Below are 27,802 nucleotides of genomic sequence, written 5' to 3'. Positions count from 1 at the left end.
ACTGCCAAAAGGACAGGAAATTTTAGCGGTCCGTGGCGTAATTTCCCACCGTTGCCACTTTGGCTCGAAACGAAACCAGTCAAGAATTGACCGTTACGCGTGGAGGGACTGTAGTATCGTGTTTGTTGTAATCTCATTCGACTTAACCTGCGTGTGTGCGGATATTCGTTGCAATGTTTTTGGCCATAAAGGACGAGAGAAATCGGAACTGACGCATCGGATCGCGACGCGCCGTCTGTAATGTGAGAACATTGAGATAAAATTCGTGTACCGATAACGGAGACGCTGGTGCCAGAGGCAGATACGACACCGCCGCACGATAACAATAACAACAAATTACAGGTAGGCCGTGGCGATCGTTGACGTGATGGGCGTTGACCATTCTTGCCGATTAAATTTTCAGTAAAAAAAAATGCCCGTCTTTTCGATCGCCGGTAGTTCGTTTTCTCGAACATTTAATCGTTAAAGGGCATAACAGGCCGCCGTATCAGGTCTTTATTAAACAAACAAAATGGAGAACGCGCCACAGGTAAACTGTGTCAAACCGTAGCTGTTCGAAGCTTTTTCTTCCTCAAGAGCGGCGTGCTCTACGATTGTTACGAAATTCAAGCGCGCCTTCAGGCATTCTTCCGTTGTAAAAGCCAGTTTTCATCGATAAATTTTTAGCGTCCAATTGACGATATAAAAACGACTAATTAAAATGCAAGCGATCAAGCTTGCGAGAGTTATACGCCTGTCGAGTGAGTCACTGATTGAATTAATAATCTTTTTTCTTTCGGGCATTTTCATTCTGTGCAAAAATAAAGGTTTAATATGGGTAGTGCGTTTTATCTTGGTCGGTTTGAAAAACTCCGGATGGTTCAGGCAAGATATAGTTAAGTTTGTAGCAGAACTACGTCGATTTTCAAAAATTTTAAGGAGTTTTAAATTATCGGTCATTGATCAATAGCTTAATGTGTCGTGGTTTTACGTGCTTTAGTTTCGATATTCGATCAGACCGGTATCTATAAGACAACGAAAATGGCAATTTTATTATGCAAATTATTATAGGATGCTTGATAAAGGGTGCAACGGCGAGGGAATCAATTTGCTTACAGGGAATTTGTCGGGGGGGCTAGTTTTAACTCTAGCTGCGGATAGGCACATTTTAAAAAAGGGGTAATTGAACTGAGCTGAACTGAACTTTTACTTAATGAAAATCCATTTAACAAAATAAATAAGATCTAAAAGATAAGATTTGCACGAAATTATATATTTTCACGTGACAGTTGTTTCGACAACACCTTGTCTTTATCAAATGTGAAAATATATAATTTAATTAAAAGGGGTAAACCGATTTCAGAGATTTAGAACCAAAGAACCGAACATCGGTTTTTCGTAAAAATATCGGTTTCTTTTGTCGAGTTTTCGCCGTATAGTATTACGGACTCCCTCGTGCCGCTAATTCAGCGACACGGGCCGACATTGGCGGGCGTCCGGGGTCGAACCGCGAGACTCTGAGGGGGTGGCGTAACGGTACACCTGTGCGGGTAAAGCATAGCGTAGCCAGGCGGGTTTGTCCTCGTATTGAGACCGTACTGTTTTCCGGGAAATCCTTAGTCTATTTTTGTTTTATCGGAATAAATTTACGCGAGAGTGCGTTATCCCTCAGTAGTTCTCCGACAATGACGTACCGACAGTTAATAAACAGGGCGTTGCTCGGAAACGCTTTGTTTTCAAGATTCAGGGATATATATATATATATATATATATATATATATATATATATATATATATATATATATATATATATATATATATATATATATATATATGCGTGCTATCACCGATGTTATTTAACCTTTACTCAGAGGAAATAATGAAACGAGCATTGGACGATGAAACGAAAGGACTAAAAATTAACGGAGTGCCTATCAACAATATAAGATATGCGGATGATACGATCCTGATAGCTACCAACCTAAACGAATTACAGATTGCAGTAGACAAAGTTAATACATCGAGTGAAGAGTTCGAACTGTCACTAAACGTAAAAAAGACAAAATTTATGATAATATCAAAAACAGCACAAAACAATTCACAAATTCATATAAATAACCACTCCATAGAAAAAGTTGACAGTTATAAAAACTTAGGTACAATTGTAAATAAAAATAACGACTGCTCTGAAGAAATCAAAAGTAGAATAGGACAGGCGAGAACAACATTTGTGAAAATGAAAAGAGTGCTCTGTGGCAGCGATCTCAGCTTGGATTTAAAAATCAGAATGATGCGATGCTATATTTTGTCGGTACTGTACTATGGTGTAGAGGCTTGGACTCTGAAGAAACTGGACATAAGGAAACTGGAGGCGTTCGAAATGTGGTTGTACCGTAGAATACTTAAGGTAAAATGGACCGATAAAGTGACCAACATGGAAATCCTGAAAAGAATAAAAAAGGAAAAAGAAATTATCATTACGGTAAAAAAGCGTAAACTTCAGTACCTTGGACACGTCATGAGAGGAGAAAAGTACCAACTACTCCAACTGATATTACAAGGAAAAATTCAAGGAAAGAGAAGTGTAGGAAGAAGGCGTCACTCATGGATGAGAAACTTACGTGACTGGTTCGGGTGCACCACAAACCAACTATTTCGGTCGGCTGTGTCACGAATACGAATAGCACTGATGATTGCCAACCTTCGCAACGAAGACGGCACTTAAAGAAGAAGAAGAAGAAGCAAAACATAACATTCTTCATCTCCTCTTAGATCATTTCATAAGCAAAGAATAAAAACGGTCGTAACACTTTCTAGTCGGTCCTTCCAACATATTTTTTTTAAATCTGACATTTTTATCTTTTGATATTTTTTTGAGGCTTGTTTATGTTCTTTTTTTACATATTTCGCTTGTTTTTCGGGGTATTAATAAATTAACCAAAATAATAATGGAACTGACACTCTACAACTTCAACTTCAATTACTACACAAGGTCCGAAAACATAACCAAGTAATTTTTTGAACAAAGCGGAAGAGAAACCCTTACTCTTAAGGGGGAATCATATGATTCTACTCTTATAGTATTCAATCTTGGTGGGGCGAAGGGTAAGCGATAACGGCCTACTGTCCTAAAGAATCGGGAAGGATCCCGTTAAGTTGAGCCGGATATTTGACGTCAATGCGCTCGAGCTCCCCCCGAGAAAACATCTCAGACAGGAAACGCCAGTCTCCTTTTAAACAAAACCCCCTCTTTTATAATCAACCCCTCAGACGCGGCGCGTGCCTTTAATTTACCGCCCTTCGGTATTCCGCAGATTCTGGCTTTCCGCGTTTCACCCTTATTTACGTTTTACGCTCTCGACGTCTGGTTTCCAGATTGCCAGAACAAAAAGCGCGCCAGTTAATGTTTATCGCTGTAGGTAATCGGGTATTTATTTTTCTCCGTCTAAAATAAGCCGACACCCGTGGAAACACGGGGGGCACAATTAATTGCTTGTACAAAAATATACTCTTCTAACTCCCTACCCCGAAATATTCAATTATGTACGGATCAAGCGTGCGGAAAGTGTTGCTTTAAGACGTCCGGTACTTTAGTCACAGGTTTGGGAGCGATCGCATCTTTTTGGTAGATTTTAGCCATGGCATTTTGACGTTTGTTCTTGTCACGTCACACATCACTCAGTGAAAATAATTGTACTCTTTGCGCATAACATGCGCCATCCAGAATACATCAAGAATTTCTTCTTCGTGCTTTCCCGATGTAAACTTACGTGTACACTGTACAAGACTAGCTAGATTTAGCTTACTCTAGCGAGATAGTATCTATTGGTCGTGTAAATTGTATACATTTTTTTGCTAGCCAGCGTTTATGTAGACGTACTGAAAATGAATCTATTCGATTCCTGTCTGTTAAGTGTGTATTGTGCGAGATCGGGAGTGTACTGAGAGTTTCACTGATTTCGATTTATTTGTACTTGAGTCGCTGATTAAAAAACAAGATACCTATGATTAGCGATTTTACCATCTGAAAGACTTACCGTTACTTTAAGATACTTGGAAACAGCTAAGAACTCCAACTACTATTACGCAATAAATAATTATTTGCATTTATTTTATGTACCACAAAATATAAACTGAAACATTTTACAACATTAAATTATACGCTCTACCTAGAGTAAATGTATCTATTTCACCCAACATATAGACCAAGAATAATCTCACAAGTCATTCCACGAACTGTGTCCACCGGCGCTCTCGTTAGACGATCATGATCTAGCCAGATCATAGCCTAACTCTAGGTAGAGTGCTCGCACAGGTGTATTTTATTTAAAGATTTGAATCTAGACAGCCCTGGCGTGGACAAATCTACGTGAAAAGTCTGCAGTGTACACATACCTTAAGACTAGCGTTGTGGAATTGACCGGTCAATTTTTTTCTGTCAATTGACTAGTCAGATGACCGAAATAATTTTAAAAATACAATGAAATTTATATTTATTTATATTGTGCGTTAAGACTAGCGTTGTGGAATTGACCGGCCAACTTTTTTCTGTCAATTGACCAGTGAAATAATCGAAATAATTTTAAAAATACAATGAAATTTATATTTATTTATATTTTGCTTTGCGTCGTTCGGAAAACTAAATAGAGTCGATATTTTTGTGGGGATTTGAATCTAGACAGCCCTGTTGAGGGCAAATCTACGTGAAAAGTCTGTAGTGTACACACACCTTAAGACTAGCGTTGTGGAATTGACCGGTCATTTTTTTTTGTGTCAAATGACCAGCCAAATGACCGGAATAATTTTAAAAATACAATACAATACAATACAAATCGGGTATGATATTCGGGTATTCCTTGAAGAGGTAAATTGGACATCACAATCGCATAATAATTTATTATAAAATACGTATTATTATGTAATTTAAAACATTTTGATCGAATTTGATTAGTCATTTCAGAAGTGGTCAATTGACCGATCGATTGTCCGACCCCATCACTACTTAAGACACTTACAACTTGTAAACTGAGAACGAAACGGAACGTTATTGTACTGCCTTAGCATGAACATTGTAAGGTGTAAGCAAAGATTACATGTATGAAAGAAGCTTCCCAAAAACAAATGAAAATAAGTATTCATAAAGATCTTGAAGCACTGTGTATGTGAACGGAAATACTGTAATGACCGCTCCGTATCTACAGTTATTTCAGATCTAGAAAAATCATGCCTGTTGGAGGAGATTCATAGATATCTTTGTATAAGATTCTGAATGACATAATCCAGGGCAAATTTAGTAGTATAGTAGTTTAAGCTTAGCCTCCAATAGTATATGATTCCGTCGATTCACAAGACTATATTGGTAAAAACACTTTTCTGTGCACGCCTCTACATTTCGCCCGACATTTTCTTAGTAAACAGCGATTTCCACACATTTAACTAATTTTCCAAGAACATTTAAAGAGATATCGCATATTTTGAGAAAATACTGCCGCATCCAAACTTATTTACGATCTGTCAGCGGCCATGTTGGTTAGGCATGGTCATTCGTTAAAAACGATATTTTGAAACCGCAGCCGACGAAAAAGACCGGCCCTGCCGCGCGAAAGTCACGTGACTTTAATAGATCCAGCAATTTCAGTCAGTCCGGCTGCGGTCCGGGAAAACATATATGTTTATGTAGGTTACCGGCATATTAAATTGTTTAAAACTCGGGTTTTTCATTGTTTTCTTTTGTATCAGTAATAACTGGAATGTTTTAAAAACCCGTGTGGATTCGTAATAAAATTCAAGTGACATAAATCGGACAAACAACAGTGCAAACTGCCCGCGAAGTTGTGTCTTTTGGATATCGGTGTTTGTAGGTTATACCGCCGTATTTTAAACTTTGGAGCTCGGTTTTTAACTGTATTTTTTTGTGTTATCAATAACTAAAATGTTTGAGAAAACCCGTGGGCATTTGTGATAAAAACCAAGCACCAGAAAGTACAAAGAACAGTGCAAACATGCCGCGATGTTGTGTTTTTGGGTGTCGGTCAAATTACAAGTCCGAAGAAACGGGACCCGTTTCCACTTTCATTTTGCCATCTGACCCGAATCAAAAAGAAGTTTGTCTAAGAAAGATACCTAATCATATTAGGCAATTAAAGAAACCAGCTGTCTGTATAAAACATTTTGCAGAGAAAGATGTTATTTGGATCGACAAGTGCCTAGTTAAAGGAGAGTACAAAGAATATGCTTGTGAGAGGCCAAAATTAGCGGAAACACAGCCCAATGTTGTTCGTTTAGCTGATGTCGAAGCAGAGCAAATGGAGGCAGCGATAAAAGCAAGCCTAGAGACACAGAAAACCTTTGAAAATGCCAAAAAGGTTTCATCTGTGGGAGATAAGTTTGTTTAAAATCGATTGTAAGATTTGACGACAATAACACCTACATTGCTTTGCATGTTAAATAAAAGCTGTAGATCGTAAAAATATGTTTAGAACAATTGATACTAATACAATAAATAATACCTGACTCTAAAATAAGTTTCCAAATACTTTTAGATAATTAATATTAAAGGAAATCTTTAGGAAACCATTTTATTGCAGTGTAACCACCAATGTGACCACCAATACCGGCAATAAGCGCCTAGGTAGCTATTTTTCGTCGGCTGCGTTTGAAACTCGCTAATGCGCATGTCAGGCATAGCTGCTTCATAAGTTCCTGTTTTATCGGCATTGACAGATATCTATATCTCTATGTCTCCACTAGCTACGTAGTTGATTCCGTCGTTCGTGTCTCAGGCGGCTACCCTAAAATTCAATTATCCCTCATTCGGCCGTGACGTAACATTCAATAAAAGCGGAGTCGGTCGGATGACCAATCGACATCGATCCGATCGGACGTTTTAAACGAGTTCTTCCTGTTGCCGTACGCAAGGAATTGTTAATAATCCGCCGCGTGTATGACAAAAGCCGGCGCGAGGTTGCCAAACGGTTCGTTTTATCCCGGCGCGATTTTTGCCGTTGGCACGCTTGACCGAAAGGTTACGCGACACAATCACTCGGTAATTAGGCAAACGAACGCGGAACCGACGGGGACGAAAATAGATTAGGGCGTTCTTTGACCCGATCGACAACTCGGGCATTTTTCAGACAGTCCGCAAGGCGTCGATGTTATGATTGATTTGACGACATAGGCGGTCCCTTTAAATTTTGCGACGCGCCGTGAAATCTAAACGAGAAAAACTTTGTTTTAACTCTCTGCCCGCGGAACAATAGATATTAGATCTGCGGTCCGTGGGGCACGAACACAACCTCTATAACAAGGCGGTGAAACGATGGACTGTAAACAACCAAGGAGTCATCACGAATGGGAGAATAAATAATGGTTGCTAAAGAGTTATCTGTTCGATTATAAGTTTGAATTAAGATCAAAATATTTGTAATATTTTCATCTATGCGAAGTAATTATTTATAAATCTTCTGAAATCCTCTACAACCGTCACACTTAATAATTATAAAGTCTTGTGTTTCGTGTGTTGCTATCTTTTTTTGCATACTTGTAAACATTAAAAATGGAAATTTTCTCATTCCCACAAGCGGAAGCCTTGCAGCAATAAAACAATAAAAAGGGAAAATTCGTTTGACAAAACAGAAAGGCTAATCTTTGTGAAATAGTTTTCGATAAGTGTAGAGATCTTTAGAATCTACCTACTTCAAGATGGGCTAGCAAGTGGAAAATATTTTAATCTTTTAGGGTAGGTGAGCTACATTTTCAATCCCATGGAATTGAAAGAGTGACAAGTTGCACTGAATCATCAGGTGAACTAATGACCAAGTTACAAACACTTGACCAAAAGTAACTTTCATTCAGTAATTTTTTTATTTAGTGCTGATAATACAATCTCTACTGTTGCAGAATCTTCTGTTCTAATTATTTTTACTGTGTTTTACACGTTAAAATGATATAAAGGAATTAACACGTGTTTTTTTTTATCTTCTTTGATGGCTATGATATTTCTGTAGAGAAGGCGTGGATCTTTTGCGCATGCGTCCCCCCCAACTAACTGAGTCGCCACATTGCCGTAATTTTTCTGAAAAAATTGACTAATTTTCATAAGAACGCAAAATCACTCTCTGAAATCTGAATATAATTGGCAACGCCGAGCTAGGAATTGGTATTGCCAACTAACCAAAACTAATTAATATACTATTGTTGTTTTACATTTTTGGTTGTTATGATTCTCTCCGTACCTTTTTCGTGTTTTTGTGAAAAACTTGTTGTGTTTGTGGTCAAAACTGTAGTGAAAAGAATGTGCTTATATACGGGTAAGTATTGCCTTATATACAAGTTAATTTAAAATATTTAAAAGTGGTTTCTATTGGACTCCCATTCGCAAACTTGTATAATTTGTGCTTTCAATACTTGCTCCTTTACAAAATTACAACAAGTGTGGCAAATATGAGGACCTAATAGGATTTTAGACAAACCCGAGTGATTTAACAAACTGTAAGGTACACTTATATAGCTACATAGGAAATACGTTTGGGAAATATGTTTTAGTGTACAAGAATTGCAGGAAATATAAGAAAACAATTAAGCTGCAAGTTTTACTAAAACAATCACAAGAATTACAAATCCTTGTAAAACTCAATGTTAATGAAAATGAATCGGTCAAAAATTACACTTTTAAATTCGACTTTAAACTTAAGTTTAAGTTTAAAAAACAAACTGTCTGCGCCAATTTACGGGCACAAATTCGGGAAAAATTAGCTGGTACCGTGTCAATAGCTCTTAAAGAATAAAAACGCTAAAATATTTACAGAATTATACTAAGGACGCCCATCCGTGTGCTGTAATTCAACATAATATTAACTCTACACTTGTCGCTAATTTCTTTAACAACGCTTTCCACACCTCAATTCCTTTATTGCGTGAACATTTAATGGGATTTCGATATATTTTGAGAAAATACTGCCGCAAAAATGCAGTATCCAAACATTGACGACCTGATAGCCGCTATGTTGGTTGTTGGAAGCCGCAAGGCCTTAAGGATCGAACGTCAGAAAATGCGATGGTTAAAAACGCGATTTCAAATCTGGCGCATGCGTATTTTGAATGGACCTTCTCAAAATTTTGTTACATAGTTGCTTCACGAGTTCTTGTACTATTAGCATAGGCAGCGCCTCTATATGTCTAGTAGCTATATGTATATGCAGATTTATCGTTTAAGTTCTTCCTGTTGCAACTGAATTGAATCTGGTAACTCCCCACTTTCTGCGGTAATAATTTCTGTAATTTTTGACCAACCGAAAGGCAATATCGTTTTCACTAAGTGTGATGATGACAAACGAAAACTTTCCACCACTGAGGTTTACAAGAAATTGTAATTATCAAGGAGTATTTCTTATGAATGTTCTAGTAAAACTTGTAGCCTAATTGTTTTCTTACATTTCCTGTAATTCTTGTACACTAAAACATAAAACCCAAACATCTTTCCTATGTAGCTATTTAAGTGTACTTTGCAGTTTGTTAAATGACTCGGATTTGTATAAAAATCTTATTAGGTCCTAATATTTACCTTATTTGTTGTAATTTGGTGAAGGAGCAAGTATTGAAAGCACCAATTCAAGTTTGTGAGTGGAAGTCCTATAGAAACCACTTTTAAATATTTTAAATTAACCTGTACATAATGCAACACTCACCCGTATATAGGCACATTCTTTTCCTTAGAGTTTTGACCACAAACAACAAATTTTTCACAAAATTACGAAAAAGGGACGGAGAGAGTCATAACCACCAAAAATGTAAACAATAATGTCACAAACTGTTAGTTTTGGTAATAGCAATTCCTAGCTCGGCGTTGCCAATTATATTCCGATTTCAATTTTTTCAGAAAATTACCTTCTCTACGAGAATATCATAGCCACCTGCGGCGCATAACTTTTTACCGTAGTAGGGCCACTATATGATTTCACCGCACCAGAACAAATAGTACACAAAATACTACAAGCCCACAGAAGCAAAAGAATGCGTCGGTTTTACTTTAAAGTGAAAAATTTGCGGTTATTACACTGTTACAAGTTACGCTGCCCATACATTGCAAAAATGTTTGTTGTTTTTACATACAAATAATATTTCAACTAACCAAAGTTTGCAAAAGTGTGTATTTCTCTAATTTTAAATGTACTATATTTAAATTAAGTAATCTCTATATTGGATTAAAAAATATATAGTGTCATTTAGGTATATACTTTTCACCAAAATGTTTTTCACGCATAATAACTTGTTTTTATATCTGACAAAGATGTTTTTTACAAGTCTCAGACACAGAAGACATTGAGAAAATATTTCTGCTTTCAGCACAGCTAAACTACCGACTTTGCGAAGCATTTTAATATTGTTAAACAAAAACTGTTCACTACTAGCAAAAAACAAATGATTGATCAATGATCAATGATGAAAGTCAAAGTTAAAATTAATGACTAATTACTAAATATAACAATGATACAAATATAAAATTAGCTGAAACCTTACAAACGTATACGTTTTGCTTGTGACAGGTTTTCCGGTTGTACAATAGGCGCGGCTTTCTGAAATTTGTCCAACTGCCATTCTTTTGTTTCTGCGCTGTTTAGTAGTCTGTGCCTATAGTGAATAGAGTAAAAGTTGTGGCACATTTTTCTTAATTCTGCGTCCTCACTATTGTTGCATTCGACATAATAAGTGTTGTATCTTGAGGCCGCGATCTAATTATTACGAATATAATCAAGCAGTCCGTTGAACTTGTTTAACGTAGTTCTGTTGTGGCATTAATGAAAAAAGTGCCGCCGGGACGAGAGAAAGACTCCGAATGATGGACGTCATTAAACCGGACATTTATTTTTGCCGCGGGGTTCGCTTATTTTTAAATTTTACGCCCGGCGACTTCCACAGCGGTTAACGGCAGCAGACTCGAGGTGATCGGTAGGTGACAATTTCTGTACCTCATCCCACAATTTGGGCTCCGTCAAGTTTCCCACTCCATATATGTTCGATGTCACCATAAACGATATCTAAATAACGCCCGCATTTTTTAAATGAATTTTGAATGTTTTTAATATGAACTCGATGTTTCTCGGTATCAAATAAAGAATCTCCCGGTCTCCAACATTAGATTACATTAGATTATTTCAATTTTGCGCAGTTTTGCGATATCAATTTGAAATTTTGCGGAGCTGCTTGCTGCTGCTTGCTCCAACAAAAAATCCCCATGTTAAAAATCAAATTTAAACGTTTTGTCCAATTAATTTATAATGTTTGCGCTGCTTCCTAGAGTAAGTTATGATCTCCAGAATTGAAAAAATTGACTTATTGACTTATTCGGCGAAGAGACCAATTTAATCAAATTATACAGAGGACGGCGTAAGTGGGTTGCCCAAAATTTAGGCATTTTTTGTTTGGTTAAACACCAGGGCACTATAATAATAAGATAACTTAAACTTAAAGAAGAGCAAAATTTCCAATCGGTTGCGCAAAATTCATAGATTCTAATGGTAACAAAAAGTTTTAGTTTGTTTGAAGCCCGGGGGAATTTTAAAATGTGGAAAGATCCTAAATTTCCCCAGGAAGGGACGCAAAAATTCAGGATGGTTCTGCAAAAATCAAAGAATATAATTTCGAAGACCAAAGACTCTAATTAAAAAAAAAAAACTCTGACTACTGTAATACTATTTACTAATCTTCTGGATTACCCCTGCGTCAATTATCGTGTTGGCTTCTTCAGAGCTCAACTGAAACTGTTTCAGTTTCACTGGAACAGGATGACGCTAGGGGAATCTAGGGAAAGATTTGTAAATAGTATAACAGAAGACTCACTTTTGCTAATGGGGGTAAAATGAAGTTTACATGTATTTTATTTAAAAAAAAGTGCGCAAAATTTCGTTTGGTCGCGTAATTTGGATATTGCTCGACTTAAATTTGTAATTTCTGGTGCGATTTTTTAAACTATCAAACGCGTGCGTGCTTTTACTGCTGGGGGATTAAAGCGTTGAATATTCGCCCTCCCGGAGACTATAAATATTTTCACGACAGCGACCGGTTAGTTTGCAGAACGCGTCGATCGTGGGGAACAGTGGCGGCGCAACGCGCCCACGACAAGTGTCGCGATTAAGCAAACGACGGGATATCTTAATTAGGGGGTGATATTTCGGGACACCGGAGCTCCCCCGTCCCCCGTCTCTGCAATCGGCGTATCGCCGCCCTAATCTAATCGCAATTATAAATCAGGATACGAGGGGTGGGAGAGAGTTGCCCCTCGTCCGGGGAACGTTATATTATTCAAGCTTTACATCTGCGCGGTTATGACGTCACTGGACGTTTGTCATAACGTTATAAGTCTCGGTCCAATCGATTGTACAGGCTTTTAAACAAAAAGTCGTTCTTGTTTAGAAAGATTATTATTCACGTCGTGATTAGTTGGAAAATTTGCCGTTATTTTAAGCATAGTTAATGCTATAGTTTTAAGTTACACCCCGCACAACTACTAAACAGAGTTCAGTGATACTCAAAGTTTACAGAGTAAAATATCATATGATTAGGTAGCTACTAGGCATATAGAGGCCTTGCCTATGCTAATGGCACAAGAACCCATGAAGCAACTACCTAATTTTTTTTGAGAAAGTATATTCAACAGGCACATGCGCAATGACCTTGCGGCATTCAACAGGCAAAGTGGCCGCTGTCAAATCGTCAATAAGTTCCAACACATTTTTTTTGTTACCTTCAAAGATGCCTGTATTATATACAGTGTGTTATTAAAATTACATCGTATAATACAATTTGAATCTAGGCACCACCCTGATGCCGAATCGATATTTTGATTGATCCAAATCGAATAAAAAGGCTATTTTTTCGTAACCTTATCCGGATCCGGACTAACAGATGCCACAATCGGGCATCTCACTGTCAAATTGACAATCGCGATCCCTATCAAACAACGCAACGTTTGTAAATGATCACAACATGTTTGCGTCTTATTAATTTCGATAAATACGTTGCAGAATAGTATATTATGCAAAAAGTGCGGTAAACGGCAATTGATTCACGAGTGTTTAATAAACGAGGGACTTAAAAAGTTTATCGAATACTATACTATACTTTACTATACTTTTTCTACGACCGTTAGTTTTTGGCCACATTTTCGCAAAACGACACGAATACATTCACTGAGATGACCGTCAGAATTGACAAACGTAAAAATTCAAAGCGCGGGAAATACCTCCGAAAACATCCGACTGCTCCCAAACCCGTGCGGTAAAATCCCGGAAATGTCCGAAGTGGCTGGGATTCGTCAGAAACGAAATTGACGTGGTAAAGTGACGCTTCCCGCACGCTAAATCGGTGTGCAATTGGGCATTTTACAGACGAGAGTAGAAAAACGTATGAAACTATTCATCAGGTACATGGTAACATGATTATGGCACAAAACTAACCAAAAATGCCGTTTGTGTTGTTATAATTCTGGTTATGTTTTGTCTACATAAACGTTTTTTAGATTGTTATTTAGAACTTACGCGATGTAATTTTATAATGCATCGATTCCAAAAATGCTTAAAGTTTTCGGTAATTTCTCACTTTAAAGTTATCACTCCTAAGAAGTATTGAAAAGTGATAGTTTCTAAAATAACGACAAAAATATCAAATTACACAAGAAATTTTAAATGTTTTCTTTTCCCAAGTTAGTGAGTTGTTAGTGATTTGGTTAAACGCAAGAACCTTGTGCGGCGCTAAAAGAATAAGTACATTAAGTAACACAATAAGAACTTATTAAATACGGGGTTGTACGATTTAGCAACCTGGCACAATAGCAAATGTTTTTTCGTGCCTGGTTTATGCTGTCATTTATACCGCCCAAATATCCAGTGGTATGAAAATAAATTCATATCAAATATCAAAAAGGCGTTTTCCTTGGTTAACCCCAAGAAATCGCCGTTTATAGTTTCGATTCTTTCAGGTGAAACAGATTGAAAGCCTTATTTTTGATTTATTAGTAATTCGCAGAACTATAAAGGAAAACGCCAAAATCATTTTCTAACCACAGAAATGCGAGTTTCTATGGCTTGACTATGGTTTCCCCACACATACAGGAGCGGTCGTGACGCCACAGACGTGGTGAAGACCCTCGTTGTTTCGAGCACCCTTTATTCACACGTAAATTTACGTCTGTTTGTAGATTAAAGAGTTATTAGTCGTTGATGTTTTGAATGCGACGTGTCGGCTCTTCGTTTACCGCTGCTTCTTTTCTTTCACGGCCCATTTGGCGTTCGAAACGGTTCTCGACGACAGACACCGAGACCGACTCGCTTTCGGCTTGATTGATTTCTCCGAAACGTAAATTTACTTTGGTTTCGGCCTTTGTACGTTTCTGTTTCCACGATTGCAGATATTAAAATGCCTCCGACTTTGATGTTTGACATCTCACGACAGACGGATACATAAAATGTTATGAAAACGCTCTAAAACGATTTGCTTTGATATGACTTACCAATTGACATTCGATGGTGACTTTAGGCGGCTTGATTTTGGCTATTGGGTCGTTTGACGTTTGTTTTTTCGGATATTCATATCAAAATGAGTGTTGCTACGCCAGATTTACAATTTAACTGACAGTTTTTTAATTCTCAATATAAACTAAAAATTAGTTTCCCGGCGAGAGGCAAAAGACGGAGGGAAAAAATCAGCTAACCACAGACGGCGTGGTCTATTCGGGAATTCTAACAATAACAGTAATAATCATAATAAGTTGTATAGAACAGAATTACTTTTCAAAAACCTTCAAATCATACTGATTTTAGCAACAATGTCAAAGAAATTGGATGCTCAGATGTATTTAAATTTTTCACATAAATATTAGATAATTTACTACGGTAAAAATTGATGCGCCACAGGCGACATTGATCTTTTCGTAGAGCAGGAAGTTATTTTCCGCGTATTTCTACATTCTACATTTCATGCACTAACCTGTACTTTGCGCGATTTTCTGTCTAAACGGCGATTTCCACGCACTTAATTCATTTTCCGAGAACAGAGCGACATCTAGGCATATTTGGAGAAAATACTGCCGTAAAAATGCCGCATCCCAAGTTATTAATGGTCTGTCAGCGGCCTCGTTGGTTGTTCAATGCCGTTTCATAAGTTTCTGTATTATCGGCATTTTTATATCAACAGACATCAAAAAATTGTATTCACATCCGATTTGCTTAAATCTTCAAAATATTGCAAAATACGCTAATGATACACCATTTTGTCACATTCAAGTAAATAATTTAAATAATTTCAGATCTGGAACTTATTCAGAAGAACATGTGGTGAGTCTAAATTCTAACAAATCTAAACTATTAGATTTTGGCAAAAAGACTGTACAATTCTGTGATTATACGCGCAACCTTAGTGTACTACTGATTTTTGAGTTTAAGTTTATTGATCATGCCAAAAACTCTAATAGGCATATATTAATTTCAAACTAGAAAACAATTATGTTAGTTTTGGTCTTTCTAAATTCAACTATGCCGAAAAGTATACAATAGAATACATGAACAATACATGTTGTCTCCTCATTTTTAGATTAAGATACTGCAACAGAATATCGCTATATTTTTGCTTGGTACCTTTGGAACAATTTACAACTGCTGAATTTTTGCCAGCGCGCGGAGTGTAGAAAATGATTTATAATGCAAGCTGTAATTTATTAATTGCTATCTACTTAACTAATTTTAATTATAAATAAATAGCCATTGGCATACCTCAGTGTATTTCTTTTTTTATTTTTATAACTCTATTATTAGTTTAGTTTTTTCGAGAAGAGCTCCACTTAGGTACCTGGAACGTACAAAAATTAATATGTCAAACAGGAAAACTAGCACTGATTGAGCGGGAAATGTCAAAATATAAGCTGGACATCCTAGGCTTGTCCGAAACACACTGGATTGGAACGGGCCATTTTAAAACAAGCAGCAACACGTATATTTGTCAAGCAACAATGACCAAACCTTCGCTGGCGTAGCAATACTACTATCCGTAAGAGTCCAGGCATATGGGAGAGACATACATAACGTCAATGATCGTATAATTTGCATAAGACTAGAAGGATCACCTCTAGTATTAACAGCCAATTCTACAGAAACGGATATTATGGACTTCTACGAGAAATTAACATCAACTCTAAGAAAAATTCCAAACAGAGAATTTATAACAATCTGCGGTGACTTCAATGCAAAAGTTGGCGATACAAAACTACTTGAAAAACATCGTTGGAAAATACGGCATAGGTACCAGAAACGAAAGAGGTGACCCCCTCATACAGTTCGCTGTAGACAATCACTACACGATTATGAATACCACTTTTACCCACCACCCACCATATTCGCAGATTATATACTTGGAAAAAGTCCAGGAGACAAATCGAGAAACTAAGTTGACTATATTCTTATGAAAACTAGATGGAGAAGTTCAATATCAGCTAGCAGAACTTTTCCTGGAGCATGTTGTGGCTCTGACCACCAACCCTTGGCAACTAAAATTAGAATGAAGTTCAAGAAAACAACAACTAACAATGTCCCTGAGAGATTTCAAATAGATTATATGGTACAGTTCCAGAATAAATTAGAACAAGAACAACCAACAATAACTAAAACTATGCCTCCGCAAACCGAATGGGAAACAATTAAAAACTGGATAGTCAATGCAGTGGGAAAACCGAAAAGAATAACAAAACGAAAACATTGGATTTCAGATGCAACACTGGCACTCGTAGAGAAGAGAAGATACATGTCAAAAAAAAACTAAGATAAAAATAATTATTACGCCACCATATGCAGCGAAGTGGAATCTCACGCCAGATCAAACCAACTAAAAGATCTCTTCCGCAAAATAAAATATATAACCAGAGATTTCAAACCCAGAACCTGGTCATTAGAGGACACAAACGGAAACCTTACAATGAACAATACATCGAGTCTCAACAAACGGAAGGATGGGAAGAAGAACCGGATATTCTTAAATGTGAAATAGAAGCAGCCATTCACAAATTAAAAAATAACAAAGCTCCAAGCCCCGATAGACTAACAGCAGAGATACTCAGAGCAATGGACGAAACGGGAATAAACCTATTTCTTCACCTATGCAACCAAATATGGAAAACTGGACAATGGCCAAAAGACTGGACAAAAAATGAAATAATAACGATTCACAAAAAAGGTAAAAAAACAAAATGCGAAAATTATAGAACAGTTACCCTTATTTCGCATGCTAGTAAAATCATCCTACATGTAATCAACGAGAGACTTAAAAACTATTTACAACCCCAAATACCAGAGAAACAAGCGGGGTTTTTCAAAGGAAGAATCACTAGAGAACATCTGCTCAACTTACGATAAATTATAGAAAAAGCTGGAGAATTTAACGTCCCTATGTCATGTCATAGACTGCAAAAAAGCCTTTGATAGAGTCAAATGGAGCGAGGTATGGACTGTCCTCAATGAAATGGGAGTGGCACAACATCTTATTTTCCTAATAATTACATTATACCAAAACACAAATGGTAATGTCAAGATTAATAACAGATATTCTCGAGAATTTCAACGAAGATATGGAGTGAGACAGGGATGTGTATTATCACCACAACTATTTAACATATACAGCGAATACATTATTAGGAAATCGCTCGATGGTTGGATGGGTGGAGTCGCAATTAATGGCAGAAAAATTAACAATCTTCGATTTGCTGATGACACCGTCTTATTGGCAAACACTGCAGATGAATTGTTGGATCTCATTCATAGGAATGAAAAGGAGAGCGTGTATCTAGGTCCGGAACTCAACACTTCCAAAACAAGAATAATGATAATTGACCGAGCTAATTTGATCAGGATCACTAATCACAAATACCGGTACATTAGAACAAGAGATCAAAAGAAGATGCGAAATGGTAAAAATAGCGACCAAAAAAACTGGATAAAATCTAGAAAGACAGACAAATAACAACACAAACAAAAATCAGAATTATGAACTGCTTAGTCTTTCCGATACTTATGTATGGTTGCGAAGCCTGGACTGTTAGAATGAGTAAACAACACAAAATTGATGCTACGGAAATGTATTGTTGGAGGAAATTACTAAATATTTCATGGACACAACACCGGGCTAATGACTACATATTGAAACAACTAAAAGTCAAACAAAGATTGTCTAGCCTGGTACGATTGCGTGTCCTATAATATTTTGGTCCTGTAATGCGAAGAGGTCCAGAGTGCTTAGAGAAAATAGTCATTCAGGGAAAAGTCGAAGGAAAAAGAAACCGTGGCCGCTCACCGACAAGATGGATTGACCAATTAACAAAACCTACGGGGATGACCATGCATACTCTCATCACCGAAGCCTAGAACCGTGAGAGATGGAAGACTCTAGTGAACGATGTCGCATTAGCCGCTATATCCTCACAAGAGGATACAGACTGAAGAGAGATTATTAGTTTTATTTTAATAATAATAATAATAATAATAATAATAATAATAATGATAATAATAATGATAATTTTTCAACTTTTACAGGCTTTTGTATTCCGTGTTGTTTGGCAAAAATGGACCAAAAAATCAACGGTCGTAAAAAAAGTATAATATGCAACATGGTAACATTTTTAAATCACGAGTTTATTTGGCACGAGCGGAGCGCAGGGGCGCAAGTGTTTAAAAAACGATGTTTACCGCACTTGTTGCATATTATACTTTTACAAACCTTCTGCGTTCCTCCTGCGTTGGTTGTTGATTGGTGAATAGTAATAATTATGTTTATTTTCACTGACTTTTATACAAAAGTATAAGATATTGTCCCAAGTACAAAAGCAAAAGAAAACACAAAGTTTATCGCGTTGTCAGATCGGCACTACTTGAATTAATGTTTTCATCATTCTTGTTTAAAATATGCTTCAAGTTGTTAATGAGCAGAGTAGGTTATTATATAATTTTTTGCAGCTCTGGATAACCTATGACTGCCATGTTACAAATTAGGATTCGTTCTAAAATTAGAATCAATTCTAGCCCTGCAATAATTAGATGAATTGATGTTTACATAAGTTATTTAATAAGCGATATAATATAAAGAGAAACGAAAACGTTAAAAGTTTGTGAGGAGTGACTACCAGAGTTTCCAACATTGCTCGACTGATCGTCACTATCAGTGAAGCGCATTTAGATTTTAACAAGTCCTTCATTTTTGGCTTTATTTTACTTATTCTCATTTAATACAAGAATACAAATATTTGAAACATTTTTTCTCTCTTTCAGCTCAAAATTTTGGCATGCATTTGGTACACCCGACAATATGGACTATAATAGCTTGCGTCGCGCCTTGTCTATGCCAGGACCTACCCCCGTACAACGACCCGTACAGGTTCGGCCAAACAGGTAGCCCCCACGAGGCGACCGGAAACCCCTACAACCCGCAGGAACCGCCCCCCTACGGCAACCCAAACATCGATCAGTACGGCAATCAGCTACCGGGCCAGTACAACCCTCAGCCTCCCAACCAATTCGGCCCACCGGATTCCGGTGGCGCAGGAGCGGTGCAGGATATCTATGCCAGGGACAGGGACAGGAATTTTCAAGTAAATACACGAGCCGCTTCTAAGTATTAACAATAATTCCAATTTATTTGTACAAAAGTTGTACAGAAGCAAAAAAATTGCTTCGTCCGTTGGGATTTTAACAATACCCTGTATACATATTTTTTTTAGAATGGACAACCGAACCCTCAGGATTCGTATGACATGGATTTTAACAGAAACACTCAGGTAATGCGTTTTTTTTTTAGATCGGGATTTTCTTATTTTTGTACGCAGTTAAAGATAGTTTAGGTTATGATCCGATTTGAAGGACCATAAATGGGATAAGGAGAGAACTTTTTTAGATGCAATTTCATATTCCCTGTATTTTTAATTAATCAATTAATTTAATTTAGACGCGTATCGGTTTGCCAAAAACAGTTCGCTAGTCTCGCTGGTCGGATCATAGTCTAGAAAATTGTGTCAACTAACCTATCCTCGTGTAAAAAAAAAACAAAATCTCAATGTTCGATTTGAAAAACGCTTGAAAACGTTTTCAGAACGGAATCGATCAGTTCGGCTTTTCGCCGGACCCATATGACAGGGATCGAAACAGAAATACTCAGGTAAGTTCTCACCGGCCTGCTCGTTATGGTACTGCATCACGTTCGCTAATTTTCGTGCAGGGAAACCAAGACGGTTTCGACTACTTCAACAACGGCTATGGAGGCGGAGCGCGGTGGAACAACCCCTACGGTAACAACCGCGGGGAACACACCACCATCATCAGGGAAGCGTGAGTGTCGCAATTTTCCGTGAATCCGACTCTAAAGACCGTAAAAAAAAACGTTTTCTTTTTCCTCTGCAGCACCTACTTCGTGGTTGCTTCCAAGATGGTGCGTCCCGGTCAGCTGTACCGGGTGTCGGTCACTGTGCTCCGGGAAAAGCAGCCGCTGACGGTTAGGGCTTCGATACAGAGAAACGGGGTAGAAACTTCGGCCGACTTCCGAGCGGTCAAAGAAGGCGTGCCCGAAACACTGCTGATGAGGGTACCACCCATCTTACCGACCAACGATTTTTAAATAATTTTTTTTGTTGGTCAGGTGCCGACCACTAGCGCGCCAGGCGATTACAAACTGAGGGTGGAGGGGTTATACGAGGACGTCTTCGGTGGGGTGGCATTCTCGAACGAGACCCGGTTGACCTTCTCGCAGAGGTCGATGACCATATTCGTGCAGCTTGATAAGCCCGTCTACATGCAAGGCGAGACTGGTACGGGCGGGGTTTTAATTAGGGGCGTGGCTGTGTGCGAGTGTGGTGTCTACGTGTGGGTCTTAGGCGGATGATGGTGATAAATCTTGGTGGGTGTCTAGAGTGAAATGGTTATCTACAGACGAGTCTTCGACGGAATTGGGTGTGGTTTGGTTCTAAATCTAAGGCAGCTTTTCATAGAAATGATCTCGTGCCATCCAACTAACTTTGCCCACTTTACGCGTCCATTGAACGATTGTATTCGATAAATCCTGTATCTTTCAGTGCGATTCCGTACGATACCGATTAATACTGAGCTGAAGGCGTTCAACGACGCCGTCGATGTCTACATGCTCGATCCTGCGGGTCACATAATGAAACGCTGGCTCTCGCGCCAATCGAATCTGGGCACGGTAAGCCTTGATTACCAACTCTCTGACCAACCCGTCTTCGGTGAATGGAAGATCCGTGTGATTGCTCAAGGCCAGATCGAGGAGTCGACCTTCCTCGTCGAAGAGTACTACCAGACAAGGTTCGAGGTGAACGTGACTATGCCCGCGTTCTTCCTCGGCACCGACCAGTACATCCACGGCATCGTGATGGCCAATTACACCAGCGGCGCGCCCGTAAGGGGCAACCTGACTCTGAAGGCTACCGTGCGTCCCGCGAGGCCGATAAACGTGAACAGAATGACCAAGAAGTACCGCGGAAGAGGTAGACGTCCAGTTAATGGTTTTCGCGACCCCAATCGCGAATACGACCCAGGCAGACCGTCCGATCAAAATAATTATCCGTACGACCAGAACCAAAACTTACCGTACGACCAGAACCAAAACGTACCATACGACCAAACTTCCGGGTTCGACCAACGTTTCGACGGCGTCAGGCCGTACGATGATCCGTATTTCTATGGTGAAGATATTAGGCCAATCGTCGAGAGGTATCTGGACTTTAGGGAGGAGATACCTTTTTGGATGGACCCGGAGAAGTTCTACGGGCAGGTGCCGAGCTTGAAGTTTGTGAGTGAGCCGATTGGCAGTAAAGACCTCGTGGTTACAATTTGGTTTTTCAGTTCTACGGCGTGTACGAGTTTCGGTATCCGGTGCAGGAACTGCTGCGGTATGGCGCGGACCGCGAGGACCTTGAGCTAGTTGTCACCGCGACGGTAGGCGATGTCTTTCTTGACGAAGTAATTGAGGGCTATTCTATGGCCAGGATATTCAACTCTTCAATCAGGTTGAAATTTTTGGGTAAGTGACAGAGTAGTTCGAATCTTTACGCGTACGAAAAGATTCTAACGATAAGCACCAGCGTTTTAACTCTTTAAAAGTACCGTAAAACGCAAAGCGCCGGCGTCGGCAGTAATTAACAAGCACCGCGTCATTGTTCTTAGGCGACTCACCTCAGGTATTCAAACCTGGCATGCCCGTTACCGCCTACATCGTCGCCTCATACTACGATGGCTCTCCCCTCTCCGACTCGAGTCTCGCGAACAGTTACCTCGAAATAGGCGCGTCGGTGGACATGCGCAATGGCGGCCGCAGGGATCTACCGCCCCGCCGCCTCTTTATGATGGATGACCAACCGGGCGTATGGGAGTATAAGATCGACCTGAAGAGGGAGCTGGGCTACTTCGGACCGCGCGCTTTCGAAGAAATGAACGAAATCGGCACGCTGCGCGTCCACGCCAGTTTTCGTGACGAGTATACCGCACAGTCTGCTCAGTCGGAACTCCTGATGCTCGCCCACTATAGCGACACCGACAAACACATCAAAGTCACCACTAGTACCGTCACGCCCAGGGTCAGCGAATACATGATCTTCCATGTACGCAGCAACTACTACGTCGACCGTTTTAATTACGTCATCATCGCCAAGGGTATCGTGCTTGTGATCGGCGACGAGGACATGAACGACTTTGTTAGCACGATGTCCATAGCTCTGAGCGCCGAAATGGCGCCCGTCGCGACGATAGTCGTCTGGCACGTGGGGCGTTATGGCGATCTAACGGTAGACAGTCTAACGTTCCCGGTCAATGGTATCAGCCGCAATAAATTCAAGGTGTTCATCAACAACAGGAAGGCGCGGTAAGTAGTTGGAATGAGCACACAAAGTCGAGCGGCTCGGTGTTTAAATGATCCGATATCTTCGCGTTCCAACCATTCCAGGTTATTGTCAAATGGTTCTTGTTTATAGCACGGGACACAAGGTCGAGGTTGCCATATATGGCGAACCCGGTTCATACGTCGGTCTGTCTGGCATTGACCGCGCCTTTTACACTATGCAAGCCGGAAACGAGCTTACGTACGCTAAGGTCATCACGAAAATGATGACGTTCGACGAGAACCTCAACGGCAGCCTGCTGCAGCACGCCTGGTTCTCCCACGAAGGATATCCCGATGAGCTAATCTATTTTCCTTCGAGCACTTACGGCATAGACGCCAATCGAACCTTCGAGTACGCTGGCCTAGTGGTGTTTAGCGATTTCGAGTTGCCTCGTAGACCCTCCTACTGTAACCACACCCAGGGATATGGCGAATGCCTCAACGGCCGATGTTACCGATTAAGTAAACGTTGCGACTACTTCCGAGACTGCGAGGACGGTACAGACGAGGCAGGATGTAATTACGACAACACTACCGAACTAGCCATATTCCGGAAATTCCGTTTTAACCGCATACAACGTCATTACGAGAACGTGTGGTTGTGGAGGGACGCCAACATCGGCCCTCACGGCCGTTATATTTTTAACATCGACGTCCCACCGAGGCCGGTCCATTGGATGGTGTCCGCGTTTTCAATGAGTCCTACTCTAGGTTTTGGTATGCTCAACAAGGCGATTGAGTATGTGGGCGTGTTGCCTTTCTTTATCAACGTCGAAATGCCAGCGACGTGCATGCAGGGTGAACAGGTAGGCGTTAGAGTTAGCGTCTTCAACTATATGATGGACGATATGGAGGCCCAAGTCGTACTCAAGGGATCCCCCGACTATAAATTCGTCCATGTGGAAGAGGGCGGGGTCGTTAGAGCCTACAACCCAAGGACGTCATTTGGCGAACATCAGGTAAAGATTTCCTATTTTCTGCCTTTTAGCTTCATTATGTCAATTCTAGAATAGCTTGTACAGTACTCTCATAAATTTACATTTTTTTTAGTTCTTCATCTACATCAAGTCGCAGGACGCCTCCCAAGTGCACATTCCGATCGTACCCACCCGTCTGGGCGACATCTACATCACGCTGTACGCATCCACCCTCATCGGTACAGACCAGATCATGCGGAAGCTTCACGTTGAGGCCGACGGCCTGCCGCAATATCGTCACCAGTCGGTGTTGCTCGATCTCAGCAATCGTGCATACACTTTCCAGTACATGCATGTCAATATCACCGAGTTCCCGATCATACCGTACGAGTACGACCGCTACTACGTGTATGGCTCGAACAAAGCCAGAATCTCAATTATTGGCGACGTTGTCGGTCCCATTTTCCCGACGATGCCAGTAAACGCTACCTCGTTGCTCCACCTGCCGATGGATTCGGCGGAGCAGAATATGTTCTCTTTCGCCGCCAACATGTACACGTTGCTCTACATGCGCTACACCCAGCAGAAGAACAAAACGCTCCAGAAACAAGCGTTTCACTACCTGAATGTGGGGTACCAAAGGCAGCTCTCGTTCATGCAACCGGATGGTTCTTTCTCGACGTTCAGGAGCGACTGGTGAGTGCTTGACGATTTGGGGGCGTGGCCGAGCTCAAGAGTATAATCTTTCTCTCTAGGAACCAATCTGCACCCTCGGTATGGTTGACAGCATACTGCGCGCGCATCCTGCAAGAGGCAAGTTTCTACGAGTGGGAGAACTATATCTTCATTGATCCCGCGATCATAGCGAAAGCCATGGACTGGGTGCTGAGGCATCAGACGGAAGATGGGTCATTTTACGAGACCACGTGGTTGCCGGATCGGAAGTACAACTCGTCTTTGAACCTCGACAATGACCCTATAGCAAACCGGAACATCACCCTGACCGCCCATGTGCTGATCACCCTGGAGTCGGTGAAAGACCTGACAAGTATGTGCGACCGAAGATGAGGTGGGTGGGGATGTAGACGATAAAGCTATGTTTTATTTTCAGGTGGTTTGAGTTCGCGCGTGGCCATCGCGGCTAAGAAAGCCATCTCATGGCTCGAACGCAACATGGAATTGATCGAGAATAAGGGCGGGGCGTTCGACGTCGCCATAGTAGCCTACGCCCTGATGAAGATTAAAGCGCCAAACGCGGAACAGGCATTCCTAGCACTCGCTAGCAAGTAAGCTGACGTCAGTCACTTCCCTTTGTTGGGTCATCAGTTTCGTTGTTGTAGGGCCCGATTAGAGGGCGGTTTGCTCTACTGGGGTCGCGAACCTGTACCCCAACCACCGTCGAAAATTGAGAACCAACGTCCGTTCCTGTTGCCCCGCCTGCCGTACAAGTACGACTCTGAAAATATCGAGGCGACCGCGTACGCCCTGATGGTATACGTCGAGCGGCAGGAATTTGTCGTAGATTTCATCGTCAGGTGGTTAAATACGCAGCGACTGACAGACGGGGGTTGGGCATCGACGTCGGACACGGCAAATGCCATGAAGGCGCTGATTGAGTACACGTCAGCGCAACGCATCAGGGACATATCCAGCCTGTCGGTGAAGATCGAGGCGACAGCTTTGCCTGGAAAATCGCACGTGATGAAGGTGAACGACGAAAACAGGGCGCGGCTGCAATACTTGGACATACCGGATGCATGGGGTAAGTTGCAGTCATCTGAAACGCCGGTTTAGGGCGCTGCGTCGGGAAATGGTTTCCCAAAATGGGATGTTTAAACTACTCGAGTTTGGGGCGTTGTTTTTTCTGCGTATGGAGTTTGCGAAGTAGTTGCTCATCAACGGCTCGGTTTTAGAATTACTCCACGATCTGGATCTTTTGAACTACCGCTCAATGGTGGTTTGGGTACAAAAGTGTATAGAGCTTCATCAAAATTCGGTTGGGTAGTTCTGGAAGTGTGGTACTTAGCAAATATAAAAGCAGCTTGAATTCTTCGAGCTATGTTTGAACTGCTTGCGAATGCGGGACCCACTCAAAAGTCACCGACCTTACGGCATCCACTAACGAAAGTAATTAATCAACTCGCCCGCAGGCACTGTCAAGGTCGACGCCCGGGGCACCGGCTACGCCATCTTGCAAATGCACGTGCAGTACAACGTCGACATCGAGAAGTTCCAGACGCAGCCGCCCATCAAGGCGTTCGACCTCGTCACTAAACAGTACTTCTACGGCAGGAATCAGTCGCACATCACGTACGTCAGCTGTCAGAGGTAAGTTCTGCCAGTCGACTCGTGTGTCTTTCTCAATCGCGCGTTCCGCGTCGTCACCAGGTGGATCAACCAGAACGAATCCGAACGATCAGGACTGACAGTCCTCGACGTCACGGTGCCCACAGGCTACATCGTTCAACAGCAGGACCTTGACGCCTACATCCTGTCCGGGAGAGTTCGTAACCTGCAACGGGCCAGGTTCCAGGAAAGGAAGGTGCTATTCTACTTCGACTATGTAAGGAGGCGGTTCTTTTTTCCCGAACTTCTCTTTTAATTCTGAAATTTTAGCTTGACAAGGAAGAAACCTGCGTGACGTTCACGGTTGAACGGTGGTACCCGGTAGCGAACATGTCGCGGTACTTAGCAGCCCGCGTTTACGACTATTACGCACCCGAGCGGTTCAACGAGACGATCCTCGACGCGTTGTCGTCTTACGTGTTGGACATTTGCCAAGTGTGCGGCAGCAGTCAGTGTCCTTACTGCTGGATATATAATGGAGCTCCTGGTGCGTCGCGAATTCCGGCTCTCGCGCCCTCGCTAGTCGCTGTGTTCGTTTACCTGACGGGGAGGCGAGGCCACGTTTAACCTTGTAAGGCACGTATATACGCTTTCCCTGGAAGGGGCGTGGTCGAGTCGTTGATATCAAAAGTTGCGTGTCATTCGTCAGGATTTGTAGTACAAAGCATCGTCAGTTTCGTGCCTAAACTTACGGACTGTGTAATTGTTTTCGCCGCGGTCTTTTAAGGGGGGGGGGGGGATGGGAACGAGAGGAAAACATATCGTGCAGCTTATCGGCGCCCGGAGGCTTGGCTAACGCGTATTGGTATATTACAAGTGATACGAAGGTGGTTTGGGTGAATCATATCGGAGCATCAAAATCATCACCGAAGCTAATAAACTCGCACCTAACAGGAATATAGGTAGGCGCGGCCGCAGTACGGAAAAGTTGGTTAGTTTCTGCCTCGGGTTTTCTCATAATAAAAGTATTCTTAATTATATTAGAGGAGGAAAATCGCGAACGAGTGGAGCGACTCGCTCGTTTAGTCTCAAATTATACCGTCCATATGGAGCGTCTTCGGCGTCCCCGTAGAAATTGCTAGTTTGAAGGAGATTCTCTAATATATATAAATATTTAATTTAGATAGGATTTTGTTATATATTTTTTTTATTTCCGCCGATTTTTTTTTTCACATGTAAATATTTTTTCCCAATGGGTTTTGAGACCCATTTGTGTTTCGGTACCACTTTCTTGTACATAATTTTGATTTTTCGTGGGAAAGTATACCAGACGAACGGAGAATATTTGCAAATGTTGACTAATAAAACATTTTCTTTTAATACTTGCGTTGTTTTTTTTTTTGACTCCATTTTTATAAGCGACTGGAACACCAATTGTTGCACTGGATATAACCAAAAACATCTTATCCAAAGCCCTGGAAATTCATTCATCAAAGGAATCGAAACTGGCCGACAATGTTAACAAACATTTATGAATGGTGATGGATTTTCCATTACTTGGTTGTAATCATATACTAGGTCAAGTCAAAACTGGCAATTTATGCTTTACAATGTCGCCATAGGTGCAGCTTCGCTATGACATCGGAAGCTAGAATTGTCAACAGCGCAAAACAATTTTTGATAACTATTTAATTATTATTTAGAAA

At 40.6% G+C, this 27,802-nt stretch overlaps 1 protein-coding gene across 2 annotated transcripts; it reads left to right on the top strand.

The window, feature by feature from the left end:
- Positions 1-69: 69 nt before the first annotated feature.
- Positions 70-27,458, top strand: LOC132700007 (CD109 antigen). 2 transcript variants are annotated; one of them, XM_060667052.1, is made up of 18 exons: positions 70-342; positions 19,281-19,600; positions 19,730-19,786; positions 20,098-20,163; positions 20,224-20,333; positions 20,406-20,586; positions 20,641-20,809; positions 21,074-21,807; positions 21,861-22,038; positions 22,182-22,875; positions 22,985-23,852; positions 23,944-24,506; positions 24,566-24,858; positions 24,922-25,096; positions 25,151-25,572; positions 25,961-26,138; positions 26,199-26,373; positions 26,427-27,458. In XM_060667052.1, exons 2-18 carry the CDS (start codon positions 19,295-19,297, stop codon positions 26,721-26,723), a joined length of 5,466 nt encoding a protein of 1,821 aa, XP_060523035.1. In that variant the 5' UTR covers positions 70-342; positions 19,281-19,294; the 3' UTR covers positions 26,724-27,458. The 2 variants fall into 2 exon arrangements, with proteins under 2 accessions (XP_060523035.1, XP_060523042.1); XM_060667059.1 differs by lacking the exon at positions 70-342 and adding an exon at positions 14,454-15,308.
- The last annotated feature ends 344 nt before the right edge of the window (positions 27,459-27,802 follow it).

Source organism: Cylas formicarius, unplaced genomic scaffold, assembly GCF_029955315.1.
Source record: "Cylas formicarius isolate icCylForm1 unplaced genomic scaffold, icCylForm1.1 PGA_scaffold_10__41_contigs__length_53128322, whole genome shotgun sequence".
NCBI classification, from domain to species: Eukaryota; Metazoa; Arthropoda; class Insecta; order Coleoptera; family Brentidae; genus Cylas; species Cylas formicarius.
Note: the sequence above shows the minus strand (reverse complement) of the source record. Positions and strands in the feature narration are given on the sequence as shown.

What these genes read in the sequence shown, in the direction of transcription:
- LOC132700007 (XM_060667052.1), top strand. Translation starts at nt 19,295, where the DNA reads ATGCATTTGGTACACCCGACAATATGGACTATAATAGCTTGCGTCGCG. An exon ending in CTACATGCAAGGCGAGACTG is followed by an intron (nt 20,810 to 21,073) that starts GTACGGGCGGGG and finishes TGTATCTTTCAG; the next exon opens with TGCGATTCCGTACGATACCG. An exon ending in GGACATACCGGATGCATGGG is followed by an intron (nt 25,573 to 25,960) that starts GTAAGTTGCAGT and finishes ACTCGCCCGCAG; the next exon opens with GCACTGTCAAGGTCGACGCC.